This window comes from Oryctolagus cuniculus, chromosome X (genome assembly GCF_051225735.1).
Source record: "Oryctolagus cuniculus isolate XC-2025 breed Fujian yellow rabbit chromosome X, ASM5122573v1, whole genome shotgun sequence".
Lineage (NCBI taxonomy): Eukaryota > Metazoa > Chordata > Mammalia > Lagomorpha > Leporidae > Oryctolagus > Oryctolagus cuniculus.
In genome coordinates, this window is record NC_142888.1 from 1,028,605 (window position 1) to 1,055,598 (window position 26,994).

General features: G+C 43.1%; 1 protein-coding gene across 3 annotated transcripts in view; it reads right to left on the bottom strand.

Annotated features, from left to right (window-relative positions):
• Nucleotides 1-26,994, bottom strand: part of ASB9 (ankyrin repeat and SOCS box containing 9) — a 98,821-nt gene that overhangs the window by 13,513 nt on the left and 58,314 nt on the right. Inside the window, exon 8 of one of the 3 annotated variants that reach the window (XM_089324795.1) lies at nt 9,279-9,313. The exons of the other annotated variants lie outside the window; for them this stretch is intronic. Coding sequence (XP_089180921.1) covers nt 9,294-9,313 — 20 coding nt within the window. The 3' untranslated portion in view covers nt 9,279-9,293. Of the gene's footprint in view, nt 1-9,278; nt 9,314-26,994 lie in introns of those variants that run through there. 3 annotated transcript variants of the gene reach the window in all.

A 26,994-nucleotide genomic window follows, 5' to 3' on the forward strand; every position in this document is an offset into this window, starting at 1 on the left:
GCTGTCTGCTAAGGAAGAGAAAGGACTTAGACTGCTTTGGTCCCTTCCAGCAATTCTTCCCTGATAGCCCTTGCCTGCAGGACATCAGGCCTCCTTTTTCTGTGCTGTCCAGAACCCTACTCATCCTTCCACTGTCATCCCCCCTGTATTCAGCTTATGCCAGAGATGGGGAGTGGAGTGCAAGGAGAGAGGCACAGGATTGAAGCCAGAAGCCCTGGTCTTTAATTCCAATTATACTACCATAGGCTCTGACATGTTGGGTAAACTGCTTAACATTTCTACTGAATCTCTGTTCCTATAAAGTATAAAACAGAAATTTATGTTTTCCATGTCCAGTAAAGTTCATTTGAGACTCAAAATAATAGCATTATAAATGTAACATAAAATGATAAACAATCATGCTTGAGTATTGTTTCCATGTTTCTTACCTTCCTCCAATCCACATTCACACACACACACACACACACACACACACATTATGTGGAAGACAACAACTTGAAATAAAAGAAACAGTGAGAACTTGAGAGGTTTAACTTTCTATTTATCTGAATCTATGACTATGGGCAAGTCATAGTCCCCTTGAGCCTTGAATTAATAATAGCTAACATTTCCTATGTAGAATTAAAAGTAACCTTTTCTAAATAGAAAAAAAGTCTTAACTCCTTTTTTCCCCAATGAAACCTTTTATTTAAGGAATACAAATTTCCTAAGTACAACTTTAGGAATATAGTGATTCTTCTCACCATACTCGCCGTCCCACCCCTCTTCCTGCTCCCTCTCCCATTTCCAGTCCCATTCTCCATTAAGATTCATTTTCAATTAACTATACAAAGAAGACCAACTCTATATTAAGTAAAGATTTCAAGAATTTGCACACACACACACACACACACACTTTGAGAACAAGTATCACAGTTAACTCATAATACAAGTCATTGAGGACAGAGCTCCTTCATGAGAAGTTAATGCACAGTGACTTCCGTTAATAATTTAACAATTAACACTCTTATTTATGATGCCAGTGACCACCTGAGGCTCTTGACATGAGCTGCTTTGGCTATGGGAGCTTTTTGAATCTACAAACTTCATCAGTATTTAGACAAGGCCATAAGCAAAGTGGAAGCTCTCTCCTTCTCCTTTGATGGCCACTTCTCTTCACTGGTGTCTCACTCACAGAGATCCTTCATGTAAAACATTTTTTGCCACAATATCTTAGCTTTCCATGCCTGAAATGCTCTCATGGGCTTTTCACCCAAAGCAAGATGCCTTAAGGCTGATTCTGAGGTCAGAGTACTACTTAAGGCGATTGTCATTCTATGAGTCTGCAGTGTGGACTGCTTCCCATGTTGGAACATTCTCTCCTTTATAGTTTTCTTTCTTTTTTTAAAGATTTATTTAATTATTTATTTTAAAGTAAGAGTTACAGAGAGAGATACAGAGAGAGAGGTCTTCCATCCATTGGTTCACTCCCCAGATGGCCACAATGGCCAGAGCTGTGCTAATCCGAAGCTAGGAGCCAGGAGCTTCTTCTGGGTCTCCCACGTGGGTTCAGGGGCCCAAGGATTTGGGCCATCTTCTACTGCTTTCCCAGGCCATAGCAGAGAGCTGGTTTGGAAGTGGAGCAGCCGGGTCTCGAACCAGTGCCCATATGGGATGCCAGTGCTTCAGGCCAGGGCGTTAACCTGCTGTGCCACAGTGCTGGCCCCTCCAAGTTTTCAATTTGATTTCTCTTTAAGATCTCAATTTTTGGGGAGAAATTTTCTTTCATGTCATGTACAGATGTCATTAGTTTGTGCATTTGCTTCTGATTACTTCTATGTAATCTTATGATCAATTTTTTAAATTCCATTTCTGATATTTCTTCAATCTCATCATCTTCATGATCTAGTATTAAAGTGTTGTATTCTTTTCAGGGTGTCATGTTGTTTTCCTTATTCTTGTTTCTTGAATTGGTGCCTTTGTTATTTGGCATTTGTGGAGATACTCATTGGTTTCTTCTTCGTTTTTTTTTCCTGTGGTGGCTTTTATCTTTGTACTATTTCTCTGTAGATTCGTGGTGTGTCTGCTTTCAGAAAATACCTAGAGGCATCTGATGGGTGTGACCAGGGAGCTCTGTTCAGTTCTCCAGGGCAAAGGCCTGTCTAAGGTGACACACCCAGGTTTGACATAGTAAATCTCTTTTTTTATCAGAGGGGAGGTTTATTTTGCTCAGCTTAGCTCCTCTCCTCAAAGGAGACCAGGGCCTGAGCGTTAGCTCCAGTGAGTATAATATTTGTCCACTCTGCCCCAAGGACCACACAAAGGATCAGTGCAATCCTCAGAGTAAACTCATATACCCCAGCAATGTCCCTCACCAGGTAACCAGGGAGCCCTGAGCATGTGGAGCCACCCACAGTGACTGCCCAAAGTCCTAGCCATACCATGAGTCCTCCCACACAGCCTCAGTGTTTTCACAGTCGCAGCACACAAGCCTCCCATGGTCACGAGCACACTGCCTGCTGTCAGTTCTCTCCACCAGTGTCAGGAGTCTCCACTTGGCTGGTTGCTGGGTGTGGACATGAGCTGGCACTGCTTTTACATATGTCCAAAATGGTGCCTGTTCTCTATCGGCTTGTTACAGGACACCATTGCAGGGTGATCAGGGAGAAAGAAACATGGCCTTCTTTTTTTTCTCCTCCTCTAGTTTGGCAGGTATACTATCGTCCACAGGGTTCCGAGCCAGGTTCCCTCTAGGCTCTTCCTGCAGCTTTATCACCAACGGCTTGGGTTGCTGCAGTCTGGTCTTACCTGACTCTCCAATGCTGGTGTAGAAGCTTTCAGCTGCTGGGGTACTGAGTTGTGGGTGTCCACACCCTCCACTTAGGTCCACTGTGTTCCTCTAATTTGCATAGTTTCCTCTGCCATTTTCTCCCTAACTCTTCCCCAAGACTGTACTCTCTCCACTTTTTTAAACTATCTTCTCCTAGTCTGGAGCAGCAAGCTCTCTCCCTACTCTGCCATCTTAATCCCCTCCTTTTGCATGTTTTAATTTACTTAATCCACATGAAAACCCTATGAGATGGGTACTGTTGTTATTCTCACTTTACAGACAAGGATATTAGAACCCATAGAAAGTAATTAGTGTGCTCAAAGCTGCACAGCTAAGTGGTGGAGCTGCGAATCTGCTTTCAGAGCTCACATCATGAACCACTATGCAGCCCTTCTAACTATAAGAGTATTATTTGCACATGGCTGTTTTATTCTTGTTTAAAGAATGGATTATTCATATTCTCCTTTTTCATCTTTGGCCCTCTTTGGCAATTTAGCAACATTTAGATTTATCTCAATAATTTCCTTGGAATAATCTCTCCATCAGTATTTCAGAGCCAGGCAAACTCTACAAAGATGTGCTATGAGTCATCCCTCCCTATTTCAAATTACTTGATGCTTTGTGACTTCAGCTATTTCTCTAGGGAGCCTAGTTCTTCATTTCATATCCCAGTAATTCTTTAAATGAAAGTCGTTTCTAAATCCACCTTCTCAATATCCTTTATCATTTGTTTGTGGTCACCACTTTTATTTGGCCCTTCTTACATGTTCTTAAAAACAATCACACATGACCTTAGTAGCCTTCATCCTGCTAATTCACAGCATTTCTCAATCCATGCTCTAATATCTAAAGGTAAATAGAAAAAACAAACTTGACTTTAATGAATATTTCATTCAATGAATATTTATTTTCTCATACTCTGTCATATGCATAAAATGCTTAAATACATTAAATTCAGTCTTTTCCAAGCTCTTTTAAAAATAGACCTTGAGAGTCTCTCTCTGTCTCTCTCTTTTCATCTCTCTCCCTCTCTATCTCTCTTCCTCTATCTATGCCTCTCTGTAACACACACACGCAGACACATACATATAAACACATGCTTTCTAAAAATTATTTATTTGTTATATTTATTTGAAAGTCAGAGAGACAGACACAGTGAGAGAAATATCTGCCATCTGCTATTTTTACTGCTTAAATGCATTCCAACAGCCAGGGCTGGGCCAGACTGAAGTCAGGAGCTAGGAATGCAATCCAGATCTCCCATATGAGTGCCGAGGACCCAACTACTTAAACCATCACCTGTGGCCTCTCGGGGTGCCTGTTAGCAGGAAACTGAAATAGGGAATAGAGCCAGAACTCAACCCAAGGCACTCTGATGTGGGGTGCAAGTGTCCCAAGTGGCATTTTAACTGCTGCTCCTAATATTCACCCCATACACATCTTTTGAATTCTTTTACCAGTAAAAGATTTTCTAAAATTCCACAAGCACCAGTGACATTTCCACCTGTTGGTCACTCACAGCATCAGCCATGATAGAATCTATAGGATAACATAGTCAAAAGTTTTCCTCTTGGCCTGCTGTGGAACTCTAATCCTATTTTTAAACAGCATATCTTCTAAATGAGCATAATAAAAAAGGAAGAAACAATTAAAACATGTCCAACAATCCTTTCACAGTGTTTAGATAGTATTTAACCCAGTAGTTCTCAACCAAGATGCCATTTGCAATACCTGGAGGCATTTTTGATTGTCACTACTGTGAAGGATGGTATTGGTGGCACCTAATGCATAGAGGCCAGAGTACAATGCTCATGAAAGCCATGCACCACGCCAGCGCCGCAGCTCAATAGGCTAATCCTCCACCTTGTGGCGCCGGCACCCCGGGTTCTAGTCCCGGTCGGAGCGCCGGATTCTGTCCCGGTTGCCCCTCTTCCAGTCCAGCTCTCTGCTATGGCCCAGGAGTGCAGTGGAGGATGGCCCAAGTCCTTGGGTCCTGCACCCGCATGGGAGACCAGGAGAAGTACCTGGCTCCTGGCTTCAGATCAGTGTGATGCGCCGGCCACGGCGGCCATTGGAGGGTGAACCAACGGCAAAGGAAGACCTTTCTCTCTGTCTCTCTCTCTCACTGTCCACTCTGCCTGTCAAAAAAAAAAAAAAAAAAAACCACAACCATGCACCACACAACACAAAACAAAGAACTGTCCACCCTAAAATGTCAACAGGTCCAAACTCAAGAAACTCTTATAATTTCTATCAGAATTTAATGCAATTGATGCTTGCACAATTCAATTTCCTAAAATGTGCTCTCCTAATAATTACACAACATCTCAGCCTGCAGACAGGTTTGGTGCAACTGAAGTTCCTCTCATAATATATTCATTGTGAAACTAAAAGCATGTATACTCTAAGGTTATATCAACAAACCAGACTCCAAACCATATGTAGCCAGCAAAATCAGCAATCCATAACACATTTTTAAATGTTTCCAAAAGTCTTCATTTTTCAAAACAAACAAGACAACCTAATAAAGCAAGCCAAATTTCTTCTTGTAATTTAATTTCCTGTATACAGGATTTCAGGTTTCTAAGACGCAGTGTCATCTGATCTCACTTTCAGCTTGGTTTTGTGTTCCTGTGATGGGATATGTCATATCAGTCCTCCTGAGTTTCTAAATGAGAGGATATGTTCTGACGTATGACATAGCAAAAACTGCACCTGCAGATGAGATTCAAATCTGAATAATCAAAGAAAGGATATGCTAGAAAGGGTTATGCCTTTTTAGTTATCATACAGGAAAAAATGTTCTTTTTTTCTCATCAACTCCATTTCCACAATCAGTCTCTGTTGGAAGAAAATGTACCTCAATCAGTGACAACTGCAACTTTATAAACCCAGCCTAATGGCCCTTCTTGGCTTGGCCTGGTGCCACCAAAGACTGTTGGCTTACCCCAAAATTAGTTCTCTCGGCTACTCTCTTATTTTCATTTAGCAAATTCAGAATATTATGAAGAACCCTTCAACCCCTCTCTGGGATGATATCCAGGAGCCACTTTGCCTAAACAAAGTCATTGATTTTAATGGAACAAATGAAAGAGCCAATTAGTATTTGGTGGCTCCTTGACAAAAAAGGAAAAATGCTAGGACTCATTTGTCCTAAATTCTATCCCCAATTATAATAACAACTCTGCAACGAAAGTGACATTTCAAAAAAATAAATTAAATCATGTTACTCCAAGGTTAAACCTCTTCGATAGCTTTCCATTACTATTAGGATAAATTCCCAAATCTGCGGTAGAGCCTATAAGACTACCTTCCAATCCTTATCTTTCTCTCCAGGCTTAGTGCACTCCCTCTCCATGGAATTCTGTGCTCTCCTCTTCTGTATCTCTTTAAGTACTCTTCCCTCTTACAAAGTTCATCCTCCCCATATCTGCACCCTTCCTTTACTTAGCTAACACCAACTCACCTTGCAGATCTTGGCTTTAATGCATTTTCTCAAGGAAATATTTCTGCTCTGCATCACATCTGCTAAAAATTCTATTGGTCAGGGCTGGCACCATGGCTCGCTTGGCTAATCCTCTGCCTGTAGTGCTGGCACCCCGGGTTCTAGTCCCGGTTGGGGCGCCAGATTCTGTCCCGGTTACACCTCTTCCAGGTCAGCCCTCTGCTATGGCCTGGGAATGCAGTGGAGGATGGCCCAAGTCCTTGGGTCCTGCACCTGCATGGGAGACCAGGAGAAGCACCTGGCTCCTGGCTCCAGATCAGCGCAGCATGCCAGCCATAGTGGCCATTTGGGTTGTGAACCAACAGAAGGAAAACCTTTCTCTCTGTCTCTCTGTCTAACTCTGCCTGTCAAAAATATATATATACATGATAAGCCCATGGGAAGAGTGCAGATGTAGGCCGAGGGTAGAAATCAGAGTCAAGAAAGCAATCACCTCATTCCTCTTCCACACGTGTACAGGTGATGACTAGGGATGCAACAGTGCTCTTTTGGACATTGTCCATTAATTTACAGAGTTGAATGTTGAATAGTTCTTTGCCTCAACACATCCTCCACCTGAAGCTTCATCACCCTCTTCCACATCACCCGAGTAAGGTCTGGTAAGGTTCATCTTCCCTCCATGTGCAACCACAATGGAAATTAAACACCCTCTCTTATGATCAGCATGACTTACTCCTGCTTCTTTACCAATGATAACTGAAGCATTGCTTTAATTCTCCTACCTCCTAGATAAAAATGGTTAAAGAACCCCATCACCAAACTGTGTCAGTGTCCTGATGACTAGCTAGAAAAAGGCCCTAACTCCTCAAATTCTTCCTTACAGGATTTAGCAACCACCTAAGCTCAATAAACAAATTTTCTTTGAGTACAGATACAAAGTAACTTTACAAAGTTCATGGAAATGGAATTAAAGGATATGTTTGTTTTGGTGCAGAACATTTTTGGAATGCATGCATAGTTTTTTTCATACTACGTATTTTGTCATGAAGACCCCTCATATGTTCTTGAGGGTGTTTGGTCAGTTGCTTTCAGCTCACCTCACTTCTTTTAGTACTCATCCCTATTCACAGAGTTGAGTACTCTGACACAGCCCTGGTTTAAAACACTGGATTTCAGGCACGGTCCAACAGCATAAAGGAGCCTGAAATGATATCACTGACTGAATTTAGGATTTACTCAGACTAAGCAATGCATTAGCTACTAGACAGGTGCAGGGAACAGTCACTGATAACACACGATGTTCCGCTTCTATAAATTCTGAACTGAATAATCAGTAATATATTCAGAGTGACTGTTATTCTCCTATTAGTGCCTAGACTTCCAACAAGATAAGGTTTTGTGCGATAAAACGCCCCCCTCCCCGTCCACATTAGCTCCTTATCAGAGCCAAACCTGCACAGAGGAAGCACAGTCAGTTCTTGCAGGAACCTAGAGACCCACTCTTCAGAATTAGCGTCACAAAATTCCTGGTTCATTTACCTTCACAGTTTATCTAATGACTATTTTATACTTTTTAATATGACATTGGCTTCATTTGTAGTCCTGGAAAAGTGGGAATAAATAGTAATTCTCACTTTTATTAATTTTTCAGATTCTATCAAAATCATACTCTATCATATTATTAAAAGACATATACACAGACCAGCGCTGAGGCTCAATAAGCTAATCCTCTGCCTGCGGCACCGGCACCGGCACCCTGGGTTCTAGTCCCGGTCAGGGTGCCGGATTCTGTCCCGGTTGCTCCTCTTCCAGGCCAGCTCTCTGCTGTGGCCAGGGAGTGCAGTGGAGGATGGCCCAAGTGCTTGGGCCCTGCACCTGCGTGGGAGACCAGGAGAAGCACCTGGCTCCTGGCTTCGGATCAGCGCAGTGCGCCGGCCGCAGCGCGCTGACCACAGCAGCCATTGGGGGTGAACCAACAGAAAAAAGGAAGACCTTTCTCTGTCTCTCTCTCTCACTGTCCACTCTGCCTGTCAAAAAAAAAAAAGACATATGCACGCTGTTGTGGAAATATCCTTCATCACAGGACTATCAGTAATTGGTAAATTTTCTTGGAATAAAGTATTATTTAGAAAAAACGGATGCGTATTCAGTATCAGCCTGAAAACCTGATAAGGAATGTTAAATCCTACTGAAATATTTCCCCAGGTATTCAACCAAAATAGTTCTAGAAACCATAACCTACTTTTCCAGCAAATTCCAAGTTCAGTTCTATAAATGAAGATGCCTTTTATACTCAAATGAGAAGGAAGATGAGTGAGTGACTTGTAAATAGAGATGACACTTTTTTGAATATTGACTTTAGATGGGGCCGGCGCCGTGGCTCACTTGGTTAATCCTCCGCCTGCGGCGCTGGCATCCCATATGGGTGCCATGTTCTAGTCCCAGTTGCTCCTCTTCCAGGCCAGCTCTCTGCTGTGGCCCGGGAGTGCAGTGGAGGATGGCCCAAGTGCTTGGGCCCCTGCACCCCATGGGAGACCAGGAGAAGTACCGGGCTCCTGGCTTCAGATTGGTGCAGCACGCCAGCCATAGCAGCCATTGGGGGGGGGGGGGTGAACCAACAGCAAAGGAAGACCTTTCTCTCTGTCTCTCTCTCTCTCACTGTCTATAACTCTACCTGTGAAATTTAAAAAAAAAAAAAGGATATTGACTTTAGAGATCTGAGTTTCTGTTTTCTCAGTTGGTTTTTCCCCTTTCTTAGTTAAAAAGAAAACTAGACTGACATGTTAGACATTAGTTTGCAAATTCTCTTCCCTCTGGGCACATGGCCTTTTTGTATTTCCTCACCCTCTTGGACTGAGGGTGGTCAGGCGCCTTGCTTTAACCAACAAAATGCAGAAAGGAATGTTTATTAATTCTTTCCACAAGAAAGGTTTCAGGTTGCCACTGTGAGACCCCTTCTCACCTCCATGGTGACCAGGAATAGTGCAGACTTTGTCGGCCTGGGTCCTAGGAGAATGAAATGTAGCCCCTCAGCCACTCTCACGATGAACACCTGTAACCTGAGAGTAACATGTAGTCATTCAGCAAGCCAAGGGGATTTTTCAGGGCACTTAGTTATCACAGCAGAACTTAAGTCACAACAGAGGTAAGCATTGATAGTGTTTAAAAAAAAGTTTTGTCAAGCAATACAAAAATATAGAAAGGAGAGTGGCACTGTGCAACACAGTAGACACTAGTCATATTTGGCCACTTAGATTAAAACTTCAGTAACAGTAAGTATTCATGTTCTTGGTTGCACCAGCCATGTCTCAAGTGCTCTACAAGCAGATGTCACTGGTGTCTACTGAACTGGAAAGCACAGGTAGAGAACATTTCTTTTCTTTTTTTTTTCTTTTTTTTTTAACAGGCAGAGTGGACAGTGAGAGAGAGAGACAGAGAGAAAGGTCTTCCTTTGCCGCTGGTTCACCCTCCAATGGCTGCCGCGGCAGACGCACCGCGCTGATCTGAAGCCAGGAGCCAGGTACTTCTCCTGGTCTCCCACGTGGGTGCAGGGCCCAAGGACCTGGGCCATCCTTCTCTGCACTGCTGGGCCACAGCAGAGAGCTGGACTGGAAGAGGAGCAACCAGGACAGAATCCGGCGCCCCCGACTGGGGCTAGAACCCAGTGTGCCGGCGCCACAGGCAGAGGATTAGCCTATTGAGCCACGGCGCCGGCCAAGAGAGCATTTCCCTCAACACAGAAAGTTCTATAGGACAGTGCTGAAGAATTGAATAGCAAAGTGTCCAAATCACTGCCTATACCCCTCCAACTCCCTTCCTAACAGTTCTCAATACTTACACCTTGTTTGCGTCATTCCAGGCTTCGTGTACTTTTTATTAATTTTTCTCTGGCTTATGTTTTTTGTTTTGTTTTGGTTTTTTTTGTTTTTTTTTTTGTTTTTTTTTGACAGGCAGAGTTAGACAGTGAGAGAAAAAGACAGAGAGAAAGGTCTTTCTTTTCCGTTGGTTCACCCCCCCAATGGCCGCTACAGCTAGCGCGCTGCACCAATCTGAAGCCAGGAGCCAGGAGCTTCTTCTGGGTCTCCCAGGTGGGTGCAGGGGCCCAAGGATTTGGGCCATCATCTACTGCTTTCCCAGGCCATAGCAGAGAGCTGGACTGGAAGAGGAGCAGCCAGGACTCGAACCAGTGCCCACATGGGATGCCGGTGCTTCAGGCCAGGGCTTTAACCTGCTGCGCAACAGAGCCGACCCCAATCTTTTGATTCTCATCTCATGACTGAATAACATTCATTTCAGGAATTTTTCCTGATGTAAATATTGTTCTCCTATTTGACTTTTTGGTGATTTCTAGAAGTAACCACTTGAGCCATATTATTCACAGGGATCTTTGCCCAAGTTTCATTTTTTCCCCTCTACTTCAAAATGATGCATGATATGAATTGTGTTGCAATTTCTCTTTTTCCTTGTTAATAACAATAAAATTTGGAGATTATTTTGTCATTTATATCCTCCTAAATCTTCACTAATACTTTCATAATTTTTATTTTATATATAGCTCTTAAATCTAACTGAAATATATTATTTAGTCAATCAATAAATAATGTAAATGAATGTGTAAAATGCAATTTTGTTAATTATGAATCTATAATATTGGTTTTTCTATATAGATAGAAAATTATGTGTTTCCTTTTCTGACTAGTCTACCAGTGCCCAGTAAATAGTCATCTACTAATTATAAATGAACTTGCATCCATTACTGAATTCACTTTTCTGTCCTATTAATCTATTTATGCTATTTCTGAGTACTATAGGTTTTATTTAAAGTCTTATGGCATTATAGAATGTTTATAAAGTATTGTTTCTGATATGGCTATTTATTCTCAATTTTCCTTTTTGAAAATTTTCCTGGTTCTTTTTCTATACATTTTTCTATATGAATTATACAATTGGATTCTTCACTTCCTTTTAAAAATTGCTATTGGAATTTTGACTTGGAAAGCACTGAAATGAAAATTAATTTGGCAAAAGCTTACATCCTTCCAAGATCAGGTTTTAACATCCAGAAACATGACATAGCTGCATTTTTCAGGTATTATTTGATAGCCTTGCATATATGCTATTGATTTTTCTGTGGTTTTGTGTTATAATTACAACTACATATATACTTATCCATATTGGATGGTGGGTTGTCTTTTTAATTCAACTAACAAAATGCCCTGTATGGCAGTACAGATTTTGTTTTGTTTTGTTTCTTCATCTAACTCTTTCAGGTTGTAGGTATAATCTTGTGTTTTTTTAAGTACTCATTATTGTTGTTTATATTATAAATATAATCTTATAAACATTTCTTGGGCCCTGCACCCGCATGGGAGACCAGGAGGAAGCACCTGGCTCCTGGCTTCGGATCGGTGCAGCAAACCGACCATGGCGGCCATATAGGGGGTGAACCAACAGAAGGAAGACCTTTCTCTCTCTCTCTCTCTCTCCCTCTCTCTCTCTCTCTCTCACTGTCTAACTCTGCCTGTCAAATAAAAAAATCTTATAAACATTTTTATTTTCAAGTAAACTATGGTTAATATAAGAAGGCCGCCGGCGCCGTGGCTCGCTAGGCTAATCCTCCGCTTTGCGGCGCCGGCACACCGGGTTCTAGTCCCAGTCGGGGCGCCGGATTCTGTCCCGGTTGCCCCTCTTCCAGGCCAGCTCTCTGCTGTGGCCAGGGAGTGCAGTGGAGGATGGCCCAAGTGCTTGGGCCCTGCACCCCATGGGAGACCAGGATAAGCTCCTGGCTCCTGGCTTCGGATCAGCGCGGTGCGCCGGCCGCTGCGCGCCAGCCGTGGCGGCCATTGGAGGGTAAACCAACGGCAAAGGAAGACCTTTCTCTCTGTCTCTCTCTCTCTCTCTCACTGTGCACTCTGCCTGTCAAAAATAAAAAATAAAAATAAAAAAAGAAGGCCATTAATGTCTGTATTTTTAGTTTATATTTTAATTATATGATTATTTTCATAGATTTAATCTTTTATAAGAAAAAATCTTTTGGATTTTCAAACAGACATTTTTCTCTCCTTTCTAATATTTATGCCTCTTATATCTTTTCTTGATCTTCCTACTCTGACAGCGCAGTGATGAGAATGAAAATGTTATATTTTTCCTGGATTTGATACAAATGTTTCTACATCTCTCCATTAAACACAGGAGAAATCAGTCTTACATTGAATTGTCAAGTGTTTTTTTTTTCAGTATTTTTTTAGATGATTACCAAATTAAACTTCTTTACTGCGTTGGTGTCACAAATTACATTTATAAATGTCCAACTTTTAAGCTATCCTCTCATTCCTTGGACCAATTCTATTTAATAATTATGTAATACAGATTCAAAATATGACTGTATCTTAAATGCAAAATTTACTTAGAACTTCACACAAACTCATGAGTGTGGTTGGCCAAATGTATGTATGTTTGTGTGTGTGTGTTTGTGTGTGTGTAAGACACTTTTCTGATTTTTGTATCAGTACAATACTCACCTCAAATAGTGAATTTAGAAGCTTTTCATATTTTAGATGTTCTTTAATAATTCAATAAGCATAGTAGAAATCTGCACTTACAGGTTTTAGAGAAATTTCTTTAAAAAATAATACCTGAATATGGACCAGTTCTGGGTATAAAAACTTTTGAATATCATTTCCATTTATATTGTGAATATTATTCTATTCTATTTTGATATACCCTATTGAGTTAACTTTGCAAATTCATGTATTCTAAAAACTTTAATCTCATCTAAATTGAAAAAATAATTAATACAAAGTTGTGTATTGAACCCTCTTGTGATGAAATGTTCCTTTGTATCTCACATTATGCCCTTTTTTTCCTAAAACTCTTTATATCTTCTTCATTTTTCTTGACATTAAACTTTGTTAAGAGTAGACTATTTGGGGGTTATCTTAAAATAATGAGGTTTGTATTCTAGTGACCACTCTTTTATAGAAAAATGCCATTAATGTCTGCTTCATCATTGTTTTCACTTCTTTCAGGTTTCCCTTCTGTTGCTTTATTGGATTTTGGTTTTCAAATTCTAATTTCTTTCACTCTGCTTTTCTGAGAAGTGTGTTTATAACCGCATGTTTTGCTTCAAGAACTTCTTTAAGAACTTTGGTTATATTCTACATGAGTTGTTTTTTGTAGGGTTCTCACTGACCTTGATTGATCTTATAATTCGCTTTGTTTTCTCCTTAATCACAAGAGTAATTTGAATGATTTTGGTTTTCCTTTTTTTTTTTTTTAAGAGTTACACAGAGAGAGAAAGAGAGGCAGAAAGAGAGGTTTTCCATCCGCTGGTTCACTCCCCAATTGGCTGCAACAGCTGGAGCTGCACCGATCCAAAGCCAGGAGTCAGGAGCTTCTTCCAGGTGTCCCATGCTGGTGCAGGGGCCAAAGGACTAGGACCATCTTCTGCTGCTTTCCCAGGCCATAGCAGAGAGCTGGATTGGAATTGGAGCAGCCGGGACTCGAACCAGCACCTGTATGGGATGCCGGCACTTCAGGTGATGGCTTTACCTGCTGTGCCACAGCGCTGGCCCCTGGGTTTTCATTTTCTCATTAATTTCTAATTTTATTGCATTGTAATCATAAAACGGCTTGTGATTTCTCTTTTAGACATTGTGTTTTTATACATGTTTGCAAAGAATATTATCTTCAGTTTGTTAGTTATGGAACTATACAAGGGGGGCCAGCTCTGTGGCGTAGTGGGTAAAGCTGCTTCCTGCAGTGCCAGCATCCCATATGGGTGCCGGTTCGATACTGGCCACTCCACTTCTGATCCAGCTCTCTGCTGTGGCCTGGGAAAGCAGAGAAGATGGTCCAAGTCCTTGGGCCCCTGCACCCACGTGGGAGACCTGGAAGAAGCTCCTGGCTCCTGGCTTGGGATTGCTGGGCTGTTGTAGCCATTTGGGAGTGAAGCAGCAGATGGAAGACTCCCCTCCCTCCCTCCCTCCCTCTCCTTCTCCCTCTGCTCTCTGTAACTCTGCTTTTCAAATAAATAAATAAATCTTTTTTAAAAAATTAGATGAGGTTAAGTTTTCCCAAATATGTAATTAAAAGTTCTATATATGAATATTTCTGGTTTTTTTATTTTTTTAACTTTTATTTAGTGAATATAATTTCCAAAGTACAACTTATGGATTACAATGGCTTCCCCCCCATAACTTCCCTCCCACCCCCCACTCTCTCTCCCCTTCCATTCACATCAAGATTCATTTTCAATTCTCCTTATATACAGAAGATCAGTTTAGTATATATTAAGTAAAGATTTCAACAGTTTGCTCCCACACAGAAACATAAAGTGAAAAATACTGTTTTGAGTACTAGTTATAGCATTAAATCACAATGTACAGCACATTAAGGACAGAGATCCTACATGAGGAGTACGTGCACAGTGACTCCTGTTGTTGACTGAACAAATTGACACTCTTGTTTATGGCGTCAGTAATCACCCTAGGCTCTTGTCATGAGTTGCCAAGGCTATGGAAGTCTTTTGAGTTCTGTGTTTTTGACAACAGTTTCCAGGAAGCTGTGTTAAATTCTCCCAATATGTTCAAGGATTTGTCTGTTTCTCTCCCTCTCCCTCCTCCTCTCCCTCTCCCTCTGTCTCTGTCTCTCCCCCCACCCTCAGCCGGGGATGGGCCAGGCCAAAGCCAGGAGCCACTAATTCCATCTGAATCTCCCATGTGGCTGGCAGGACCCAAGTACTTGAGCCATCAAGCTATCATTTGCTATTTCCCAGAGTGCACATTAGCAGGAGGCTAGATTTGGGAGCAGAGCCAGGATTTGAACCCAGACACTCTGATATGAGATGAGGATGTATCAAGCAGAATCCCAACCTCTAGGTCAAAGGCTTGCCCCTATTCTCCTGGATTTCTATTATATTGGTATTTCCTTTATATATTTTAAATTTTTGCTCTTCATAGCCATTGTGTCTCCTTAAAGAAATGTATCTATAGTTGACATGAACTCTTATTCTTTTTTACTTTTGACCACATTTAACAATGTTAATACTTTCATCCTTTCTTTCACTCTTCCTTTACTCTTTAGTTTTACCATTTTATTATCTATGTTTTCTATCCTTTACTTTTTTTATTTTTTTGACAGGCAGAGTGGATAGTGAGAGAGAGAGACAGAAAGGTCTTCCTTTGTCGTTGGTTCACCCTCCAATGGCCGCCATGGCCGGCACGCTGTGGCCGGTGCACTGCGCTGATCCGAAGGCAGGAGCCAGGTACTTCTCCTGGTCTCCCATGGGGTGCAGGGCCCAAGCACTTGGGCCATCCTCCACTGCACTCCCTGGCCACAGCAGAGAGCTGGCCTGGAAGAGGGGCAACCGGGACAGAATCCGGCACCCCGACCGGGACTAGAACCCAGTGTGCCAGCACCGCAAGGCAGAGGATTAGCCTTCTATCCTTTACTTTTACCATTTTATTATTCTCTTTTCTATCCTTTACTTTTTTCATTTTTCTATGTTATTTCATTTTAGGGATCTTTCTCATAAAAAGAAAATAGCAGGATTTTAATGTTTTTAACTAATCTTTTTTAAAAAAATATATATTTAAACAACCCATGCTTAGTATGGTTCTTAATATTCTTGAATTTATTCATACCATTTTATTTCATTCTTTCTGTTTATCATGACTTATTTTTATTTCTTTTTACTTCCCTGGCTTGTTCAGAAGGAAGACTTAGATACTCATTGACTTTTAATATGAGTACAATCTTTTAATATACTTTTGTTTAAAATTTAAGAATTTCAATCAGCAGAATAGAAAACTAATGATTAGGGGCTGGCATGGCATAGTGGGTTAAGCTGCCACATGTAATGTTGGCACCCTATATGTGTACTGGTTCAAGTCCCAGCTGCCCCACTTCTAATCCAGCTCCCTGCTATGGCCTGGGAAAGCAGTAGAAGATGGTCCAAGTCCTTGGCCCTTGCACCCATGTGGGAGATCAAGAAGAAGCTCTGGGCTCCTGGCTTTGGCATGGCCTAGCCCCAGCTGTTGCAGCCATTTGGGGAGTGAACCAGTGGGTAAAAGATCTCTCTCTCTCTTTCTCTCTCTCTCTCTCTCTCTCTTTCTCTTTCTCTATCTCTCTCTCCCTATAACTCTGCCCTTCTAATAAATAATAAATAAAATATTTTTTAAATTTTTTTAATTTAAAAAAGAAAGATGACGACTAATCCTAGGTTACTAGAAGAAAGTGGAACAGAAAATAATCAATACAGCAGTAGGCATGGACATAGGCTCTCAATTTCCTTCTTCACTTATTTTTTATCTCCTATGTAGCATCTAGCATTGTAGAGCCAGGGCTCTATCGCCATTATCATCATCCTTTCACTCTGGAATCTCTAATCAGGTATGGTGATCAGTAGCTTCTCCTGGATTTGTGCTTATCACTGTTCTTCATCCACATCTTTTTCTGTCTTGACTTGCATTTTCACTCTGTTGATATCCATCTTTGGGGAATGCTTTGAAAAAGCCTCCCTGAGTCTGCATATTCAAAAACACCTTTATTTCTCTTTACACTTGAGTGGTTGGTTTTCAGCTTATAGGACTCAAAATTCAATTTTAAAAAATATGCATCACGAGGAAAAGGGAAACAAATATGAATATTCATCTAATGTAGGCCACTCTGCTAGTTGCTTTCAGTATGCTTATTCCTGTAACATCAGAATAACCTCAAGGTCTAGGTATTCATTGGTACACTTTTCATAAATGGAAACTGAAGCTGAGAAAGCTGTTCTCCTGCCAGTGAGTGGCAGAGTGCTTTCAATCCACTGTTGCTGGCCTCGAAGCCCAAGCTCCAGAGAGAAGCACAGCAGGATGCAGAATACAACTCTCCAGTGGCAGTTCCCTCCACAGAATCATCAGTCTGAACAAGCATCATGCACAAAAAAATGCCTTTACAAGAGCTAAGGAAGCCAAGTGAGATTTCTCAAATCCAGGCTCAGAATCTGGAGCACATCTTTCCAATAGAAATACAATGCCGGCACATACGTGATTTCAAATTTTCTAATAGTCACATTTAAAAAAGTGAAAGAAAAAGGGTGAGATTAATTTTAATAACATTTATTTAACCCACTATATCCAAAATAATATCATTCTAACATGTAATCAGGATAGAAATATCAAAGAGATATGTTTGGCTTATTGTTCCTACTAAATCTTTGAAACCCTTATGGGACATCGAAGTTTGGATTAGCCGCATCCCAAGTGCTCCATAGCCGCATGTGGCTAGTAGCCACTGGATTGGGCAGCCCAGCACCACCCTATGCTGCTGTTTGAAAGCAAACACTTTCCAATCCTGCTAGCAAAGGCCCCGGGTGGGTGATTTTTTCAACCCTAGTTTGACATGAGGAAGTCTGATTCTTCCTGGAAATAATTTTATGGCTGTTTTGTGCTAATTGCAGATACACAATTAATTCTCCCTTGACCTTCATCTCCATTTTGTAGCACAGCCTCTCCTCCTGGCTTATGCAGCCAAAAGTCAGAAGCGCCCTCTGGAAGCCAACTGTTAATCCATTCAAAAGATAGATTAAACATTTCCCCCATTTGATGCCAGCTGCATATATATTTCTATACACACTTGAGTTCCATTTTCAGGAAAATACCTGGCCCCAGTTCAGACAGAGTTTTTTTTAATCATTCCTGGGACAGCGCTGGGACTAGGGTGAACATCCAATAGTTTTCCTTTACTCAATCCCCAGGAGTGTTATGAGAAGGAAATAACATACACACACAGCAATTTATTTTAAACCTCAGAAGCATCCGCCATTTCATCTCCTCTTCTGCCAGCATTTCCACCAAAATTAATCTCCCAGGCCCCTTGCAGAAGCTCCCTGGAGCCTCACAACTTCAACAGTACCAACAACTCAGACACTGGAGTTTGAAATAATAAAGGAAGCTCTTCTTCCATGGTGCACATAACAGGTTAACAGGAGGGGAAATTGGGGGCTGGATACCAGTAATGAGAGCGCCAAATTGCAGTTTCACTTCCATGATAAACAGCAAAGAATAGCAGTTAAAAGCTCAGTCAGCCGGCGCTGCGGCTCACTAGGCTAATCCTCCGCCTGTGGCGCCGGCACCCCGGGTTCTAGTCCCAGTTGGGGCGCCGGATTCTGTCCCGGTTGCCCCTCTTCCAGGCCAGCTCTCTGCTGTGGCCCGGGAGTGCAGTGGAGGATGGCCCAAGTGCTTGGGCCCTGCACCCCATGGGAGACCAGGAGAAGCACCTGGCTCCTGCCTTCGGATCAGCGTGGTGCGCTGGCCACAGCGCACTGGCCACGGCGGCCATTGGAGGGTGAACCAGCAGCAAAGGAAGACCTTTCTCTCTGTCTCTCTCTCTCACTGTCCACTCTGCCTGTCAAAAAAAAAAAAAAAAAAAAAAAAGCTCAGTCATAAACCTTTGGGATCAACATATCACAAGTCTGTATTATGAGCAGTAGCATCTTGGGCAAGTCACCCAGTCACTTTCCTCCTTATTTCCTTCAATTCAAAACAGCAATCCTAATGTCTACTCCAAGATTAAAAGATGTGATGTATATAAAGCTTTATTATAACCGCCCAATAAAAGCAGCAAAATTTTTTTTAATGTTGATACTGAAGCAGTTATCTCCAGGCTTTGGTTCAAATGCTGGCTCTGCCATTTGCTAGATGTGAGACTTTGCACAAGTTTCTTATTTCTCTAAGCTCAGAGTCCAACCTAGTGATAGTCAAGATCTTGGCCTTGCAAGATTATTGCTACAATTGAATATGGCAACATATAAAAAGTACTTTGTATGGTATGAGCTACACATTGGGTGCTACATAAATTGTAGTATTTGTTGTAATGGCTTGGTTTCATATTATAATGGCAATATTTCCATTATAATAATTTGATGAATTCTAGATGTTTCTGGAGAAATGCTCGTCCAACACACTGGCACACCTTAAACTCTTTTTTAAAAGATTTACTTATTTATTTGAAAGTCAGAGTTACACAGAGAGAGGAGAGGCAGAGAGAGAGAGAGAGAGAGAGAGAGAGAGAGGTCTTCCATCCGCTGGTTCCCTCCCCAGTCAGCCACAACGGCCAGAGATGCACCGATACAAAGCCAGGAGCCAAGATCCTCTTCCAGGTCTCCCACGTGGGTGCAGGGGCCCAAGGACTTGGACCATTCTCCACTGCTTTCCTGGGCCATAGCAGAGAGCCATATCAGAAGTAGAGCAGCTGGGTCTTGAATCAGCACCCATATAGGATGCCGGCGCTTCAGGCCACGGCGTTAACTTGCTGCACCACAGCGCCGGCCCCATATCTTAAACTCTTTTTTTTTTTTTTACAGGCAGAGTGGACAGTGAGAGAGAGAGAGACAGAGAGAAAGGTCTTCCTTTCCGTTGGTTCACCCCTCAATGGCCACTGCAGCCGGTGCACCGCGCTGATCCAAAGCCAGGAGCCAGGAGCTTATCCTGGTCTCCCATGCAGGTGCAGGGCCCAAGCACTTGGGCCATCCTCCACTGCACTCCCGGGCCACAGCAGAGAGCTGGCCTGGAAGAGGGGCAACCGGGACAGAATCCGACGCCCTGACTGGGACTAGAACCCGGTGTGCCGGCACCGCTAGGTGGAGGATTAGCCTATTGAGCCGCGGCGCCAGCCACATCTTAAACTCTTAAAAATACAATGTCAACTGTTGACCTGCTAGGACATAAGAGCGTTTTTTTATTTTGAAAAGAACTTACTAGAACACTGGCAGAGGACACATGAGCCCTCTAAGACAGCCTGATAGGGAAATTGCATCCAGTGAGCCACCGGCATGCCCACTGTGGCAATCAAACTGCTACCTGCACTTCAAGAAGGCAAGAGAAGGAGGTTGCAGGACAAGAGAAATCTCATCTCTTTGGCTTAAATTACATTTTGTGCAGCAAATGAACCAAAACTAGAGTGTGGCAACTGATCTGAAATCTATCTGTGCAGCTTTTCCTGTTTTCTGTTGCACCTAGAATCCAAAAGAAAGAGAAAGTCAGTGCCATTAGCTATGAAAATGCCTCTAGCAGAGGAGCAGCTTGTAAGGGGACAGTGACAGCAGGACGTACATAAAATGTCTGATGAAAGGCAGGCTCCTCAAAACAGAGGGCTTCCCCCGGGAAATGAGAGCTGGCAAGCTCAGGAGCACACTCCATATGCCTCGTCTACCATCAAGAGCCACAGCCACTTGTGACTAAATGTCCCCACCTTCTTCTGGGCCTCAGGGCCAGACTCCCTCCATCCCACCCCACCCTGCCACTATGTACTTTCCTTTTTCAAGTCTCCTCACTTGTGGTCTCATTTTTGCTTTCTCTTCTACCCCTTGTTCATTTAGTTATTCATTTGATAAACATGTCCTTAGCATGGCACGTGACCATGTTTTCTCCACTTCTCAGAGTAACCTTCCTGGTCTGCCTGCATCACACTCAGGTGGGCGAATGATTAAAACGCATATTCCCAGGCTCCTTCTCAGCTCTAATGAATGGAAGCCTCTCATGAGTGGACTTCGGGGACTTTAATATTTTAGAAGGCCTCCAGAGTCATGTGATACACAGGCATGGAAGTCCCTCACCACAGAATTCATTTGCATTTTGTCTATTCCTTTAAGCGCTGATTCCTACACAGCACCAGCACCCATGCCATCTATTAGACAAGCTAACACTAGCTGTTTTAAACAAATACACCTGCACAATGCTGTGGCTTAGAATTTCTCACTCAGACAATGCTTTGGTGCAGGCTCATCAGTCGTGCAGTTTTTCTCGGTGGTGATTCAAGGCCCAGGATCCCTTTCTTCTAGTAGCTCTCAGAGTGTCCTCCAGGGCTGCCTTCCACTCCAGCGTGCCAGGTGAGGAAGAGGACGGGGGACCACCATTGAGGTTTTCATGAGCCGGGCTTGGATGTGGCTTTCCCACCTCTGTCTGCATTCCACTGCTCACACTGCGCCACAGGGCCACAATGACCAAGGAGCACTGGGAAGTGGTCGAGCCATGGTCCCAGGGAGCAGAGGTTTTGAAGAGAAGTTATTCAGCCTGTACCTCATACAGCTCATTCAAAAAAAAAAATGTTTCTTCAGCACCAGTTGATAAGCCTGACAATTGGAAGGTGCTATCCAAAGACATTAAAATGGTTTGTGGCTGCTGATTTTGTCACCTCAGAAATGAAGAAATATGTCTTCTGTACCCCAGCGCCCTGCAAGGTACTCTGTTGGGCCCTAAAGGTAAGCTGCAGCCTTATGGGGATGCTCAGGATCAGAAATCTCAGGTACTCTCCAGATGGCTTTAAAACACTTGCCAGCTGCAAATCTGACCATGGTCAATGCCCATGCCCGGCCAGGATGTTGACAGAGGACAGCATCCGGGTGAGGCATAGTAACCAAAAGAGCGTATCATCAAGAGACTGCTGTGCTGTGCTGGTAGAGATCCTGCAGCAAACCCGAAGCCCAGAACCTTGAAGGCTGTCATAAAATGAGCAGATATAGTAACCCATTATCTCCAAACTCATTATGTCAATCGCTTCGCTCTGCAGCTGGGAAAGGACTAGCAGGGATGTGAGATCTTGGGGCTTCGTAGCAATCAAAAGAGCAAGAACCTACCCCCAAGGGACTCTCATTTGCGAGATGGGCAGTTGGTGACAATGAGAAAGGTACCAGGCTGTTGCTTGATGATATTACAAATTGCAGTCTTCTGGAAGAAGTCTGCTTATATTTTTACTGGACTCGAAAAGATGCTAAGGCTCCATTTTGGCAAGAAATGGGGAATAAACAGGCTTTATTTAAAGCACAGCTGCAGTGCACATGTGTACAGACTAACAAACCATGCTCCACAGCTACACTTTTGCCAGAAATGCGCGAACAGCGAAACATAATTAAACTGCCAGCCACACAGAGATCAGCATTGCCAGCCACTGAATTTCTTGGTCAAGACCTAATAAATAGCCTTTGGCCTTAGAGATGTAGCAGACAAAGAAACTGTCCCTGAGCCGATCTCTGAAATTATACCTTCCTTTTCTCAGAACCCAAATGTTTACACAGCACTTTTCTTTTCCTGGTGGTAAGAATCAAATCTTCAGCTTTCTTTATCATTGTCACACCGGAGTGATTCACAATGTTTTATCCATTCCATACATGTATTAGCCCTTGAGAATCTTTCCTTGAAATTTCTGCTGCTGATTCTCTACTTCACCCCAGACTTTTTAAAAATCATAACCTTATTTTGAGGCTGGCACCGTGGCTCACTTGGTTAATCCTCCGCCTACAGCACCGGCATCCCATATGGACGCCAGGTTCTAGTCCCGGTTGCTCCTCTCCCAGTCCAGCTCTCTGCTGTGGCCCAGGAAGGCAGTGGAGGATGGCACAAGTGCTTGGGCGCCTGCACCCGCATCGGAGACCAGGAAGAAGCTCCTGGCTCCTGGCTTCGGATCGGCGTAGCTCCGGCCGTGGCGGCCATTTGGGGAGTGAACCAATGGAAAGAAGACCTTTCTCTCTGTCTCTCTCTCACTGTATAACTCTATCTGTCAAATAAATTTAAAAAAATCATAACGTTATTTCAGCTTCCACTGAAACTTTGCTGATCCCTTCACCCTAATTGCCTATCATTGAAATTTTTACATTACAAGGTTACCTACTTATTTCTTTGTGGACACCTTTAATTCCTCTATTGGAATAAAATAATAGATGGTTGAATGTATAGGTGGGTGTCTGAATGGATGGATGGATTGGTAGTAGAAGATAGAGAAGTGAAGAGATGGATGGATAGGTGACTGGGATGAATAGAAGAAATGGAGTTATAGAAAGATAAGTAGTATCATATAACAGTTAAATTTTTGAGCTCTGGAATCATGCTGAGTTTAAAGTTCAGCTTTGCCCATTACTTTTTATGTGAGCTTTGTAAAGTTAACTACCCACTCCTTAGATTCCTCATCTGTATAATGGGGCTAGTAATCTTTTCTGGGGTTATGATTTGATTAAATTAACACATTCACAAAGAGTTCTTAAGTGTGGTAATCACTTAATAAACATAAGGAGTTTTTATTTTGACAGATAAATAGCAAGTTTATGACAAAATTCACTTTTTTAAAATCTACCAGGAGAATTCGTTTATCTTTGTATAAACCTTCAAGTACACGCTATAGGCTATCATTTTCTTGAGGCAGGGATTATGTTCTATTCATCTTTTTATAGCCAGCACAGAGTCTTACATGGAGAAAGATCTTATTTTTTTTAACAGAAGAAGAGAGAGCAAGCATAGAAGTAGAGAGAGAGCCAGTGCTGTGGCATAGTGGGTAAAGCCTCTGCCGGCAGGGCTGGCATTCCATATGGGTGCCAGTTCGTATCCCGGCTGATCCACTTCCAATCCAGCTCTCTGCTGTGGCCTGGGAAAGCAGTGGAAGATGGCCCAAGTCCTTAGACCCCTGCACCCACATGGGAGACCCGGAAGAAGCTCCTGGCTCCTGGCTTCGGATCAGCTCAGCTCCAGCCATTGAAGCCATCTGGGGAGTGAACCAGCAAATGGAAGACCTCTCTCTCTCTCTGTGCCTCTCTCTGTAACTCTACCTCTCAAATAAATAAATGAAATTTTAAAAAAAGTAGAGAGAGAGGCTTGGGAAGTAAATAGAGTGTTTGCTGTCAGGTGGGGTTGGGGATGATTAAGGGACAGTTTCTCTCTTTTTTTATTTTTTTAACTTTTATTTAATGAATATAAATTTCCAAAGTACAGCTTATGGATTACAGTGGCTTCCCCCCATAACATCCCTCCAACCCGCAACCCTCCCCTTTCCCACTCCCTCTCCCCTTCCATTCACATCAAGATTCTTTTTCGATTCTCTTTATATACAGAAGATCAGTTTAGCATACATTAAGTAAAGATTTCAACAGTTTGCTCCCACACAGAAACATAAAGTGAAAAATACTGTTTGAGTACTGGTTATAGCATTAAATCACAATGTGCAGCACACTAAGGACAGAGATCCTACATGAGGAGTAAGTGCACAGTGACTCCTGTTGTTGACTTAACAAATTGACACTCTTGTTTATGGCGTCAGTAATCACCCTAGGCTCTTGTCATGAGCTGCCAAGGCTATGGAAGCCCCCTGAGTTCACTGACTCTGATAATTTTTAGACAAGGCCATGGTCAAAGTGGAAGTTCTCTCGTCCCTTCAGAGAAAGGTACCTCCTTCTTTGATGACCTGTTCTTTCCACTGGGATCTCACTCGTGGAGATCTTTCATTTAGGTTTTTTTTTCCCCCAGAGTGTCTTGGCTTTCCGTGCCTGAAATACTCTCATGGGCTTTTCAGCCGGATCCGCATGCCTTAAGGGCTGATTCTGTCTCTCTTTTTTTAAAGATTTATTTATTTATTTATTTATTTATTTTAAAATCAGAGTTACAGTGAGAAATTAAGAGAGAGAGAGAGAGAGAGAGAGAGATGTCTTCCATCTGCTGGTTCACTCTAGATGGCCACAATGGTCAGCACTGGGCCAGACCAAAGTTAGGAGCCAGAGCTTCTTCCAGGTCTCCTACATGGGTAGCAGGGGCCCAGACATCTTCTGTTGCTTTTCCAGGCCATTAGCAGGTAGCTGGATTGGAAGTGGAGCAGCCAGGATTTGAACCAGCACCCATATGGGATGCTGGCATGTCAGAAGGTAGCTTTATCCACTATGTCACAACGCCAGCCCCAGATCTTAATTAAAAAAAAAAAAAAGAATGAATGACTACTTGTTATATTTAACTCAGACCTAACCTAAAGAGTGCCAAAAACAAATAAGAGTTTCCACCATGATCAACTTTCCTCACTTTACTTCTTTTGGAATGATCTTAAAATACAAATATTACAGAATACAGGATACTTGTGGAAATAAACTCCTTTTAACTCTAAGAACTACAAGAACTAGTTGACACTAATCAAGAATTAACAATCTTAATCTAAAAAGACTTTCTCTGAAAGAGTAGATGCAGCACCTGGGTTGGGACTTCCTAGAAGTTGCAGCACTGGGACCTAGCTGCTGTTTCCCATGGAGTACCATCGCAGGGCCAGGGTTTGCAAGAGGGAAGGGCTCTGAAGCCAGGATCTAGCACTGCCCACCTAGCCTCTTCTCTTCTGGAAAAGTATGTTCTCATTTACTGGGCAGTGGACTGAGGCTTGGGTGCCTTTGAACTTACCATCCCCTTCTATCTAGCCAATGAACCACGTTGCCTGGAGATGAGACCAAGATGTCTGGCTTGGATAGGATGACGTTCAAGTGTACACCAGTGCTATCAGGAGCCAAGCAGGAATATTTCACCTAGATTCCCTCACTCAAAAGAGCCTGATGCAGCTAATTTGAGAGGTGATAACAAAAGGCATGAATAAGTGAGTGGGAAGAACAGAACAGGGAAGGAGAAAAAAACAGCATTGGGGTACATTATCAAAGTAACTGCTGTGCTAAGTAGGACCTCCATCCCACCAAAGAGGCAGCAGAATGACTATCCTTGAAGATAGGAGGATGAGGGGGTACAGCATTGCACCACAGCAGGCTAATACACCACATACCACGCTGATATCTTGTATCAGAGAGCTGTTTCAAGTCCTGGCTGCTCCATTTCGATCCAGCTGCCTACTACTGTGCCTGAGAAGAAAGTGGAAGCTGGACCAAGAACTTGGACTCTTGAAACCCATGTGGGAGACCAGGGAGGAGTTCCTGGTTCCTGGCTTTGACCTGTCCCAGAACTGGCTGTTGTGGCTTTTTGGGGGTTGAAATAGTAAATGAAAGATCTCCCTCCCTGTTCCTCTGCCCTTAAAGTAATAAATAAATAAAATAAATATTTAAAAATACAGAAATATGGGAGGTTGAAGTGTTTAGACAATAGAACCCTTCTCCTGGCCGGTGCCGTGGCTCACTACTTGGCTAATCCTCCGCCTGTGGTACCAGCATCCGGGTTTTTTTTTCTTTTTTTTTTTTTCATGCAGAGTGGACAGTGAGAGAGAGACAGAGAGAAAGGTCTTCCTTTGCCGTTGGTTCACCCTCCAATGGCCACCGCGGCTGGTGTGCTGCGGCCAGCGCATCACGCTGATCTGAAGCCAGGAGCCAGGTGCTAGGTGCTTCTCCTGGTCTCCCATGCGGGTGCAGGGCCCAAGGACCTGGGCCATCCTCCACTGCACTCCCGGGCCATAGCAGAGAGCTGGCCTGGAAGAGGGGCAACCAGGGCAGAATCCGGTGCCCGGACCGGGACTAGAACCCGGTGTGCCGGCGCCACAGGCAGAGGATTAGCCTATTGAGCCGTGGCGCCGGCCTATCCCGGGTTCTAACCCGGTTGCTCCTCTTCCAGTCAGCTCTCTGCTGTGACCCGGGAGGGCAGCGGAGGATGGCCCAAGTGCTTGGGCCCTGCACCTGTATGGGAGACAGGAGGAAGCACCCGGCTGCTAGCTCTGGATCAGCACAGCGCCAGCCATAGCAGCCATTAGGGGAGTGAACCAACAGAAGACCTTTCTCTCTGTCTCTCTCTCACTGTCTAACTCCGCCTGTCCAAAAAAATAAATAAAAGAACCCTTCTCCCATTAGCACCCTGATCCCTTAAGAAAGATGCCTCTCATAGCTGCTTCAGACCTGCTTGTCCATCAGCTGTGGCTCAGATGGAAAGTTCCTTGCAAATCAAGGCTCACCCTTCTCTCTCTCTCTGTCTCTCTCACTCTCACAGAAGTCTCTATTGAACCATGACTTTCATCAGTTACTGCCAGA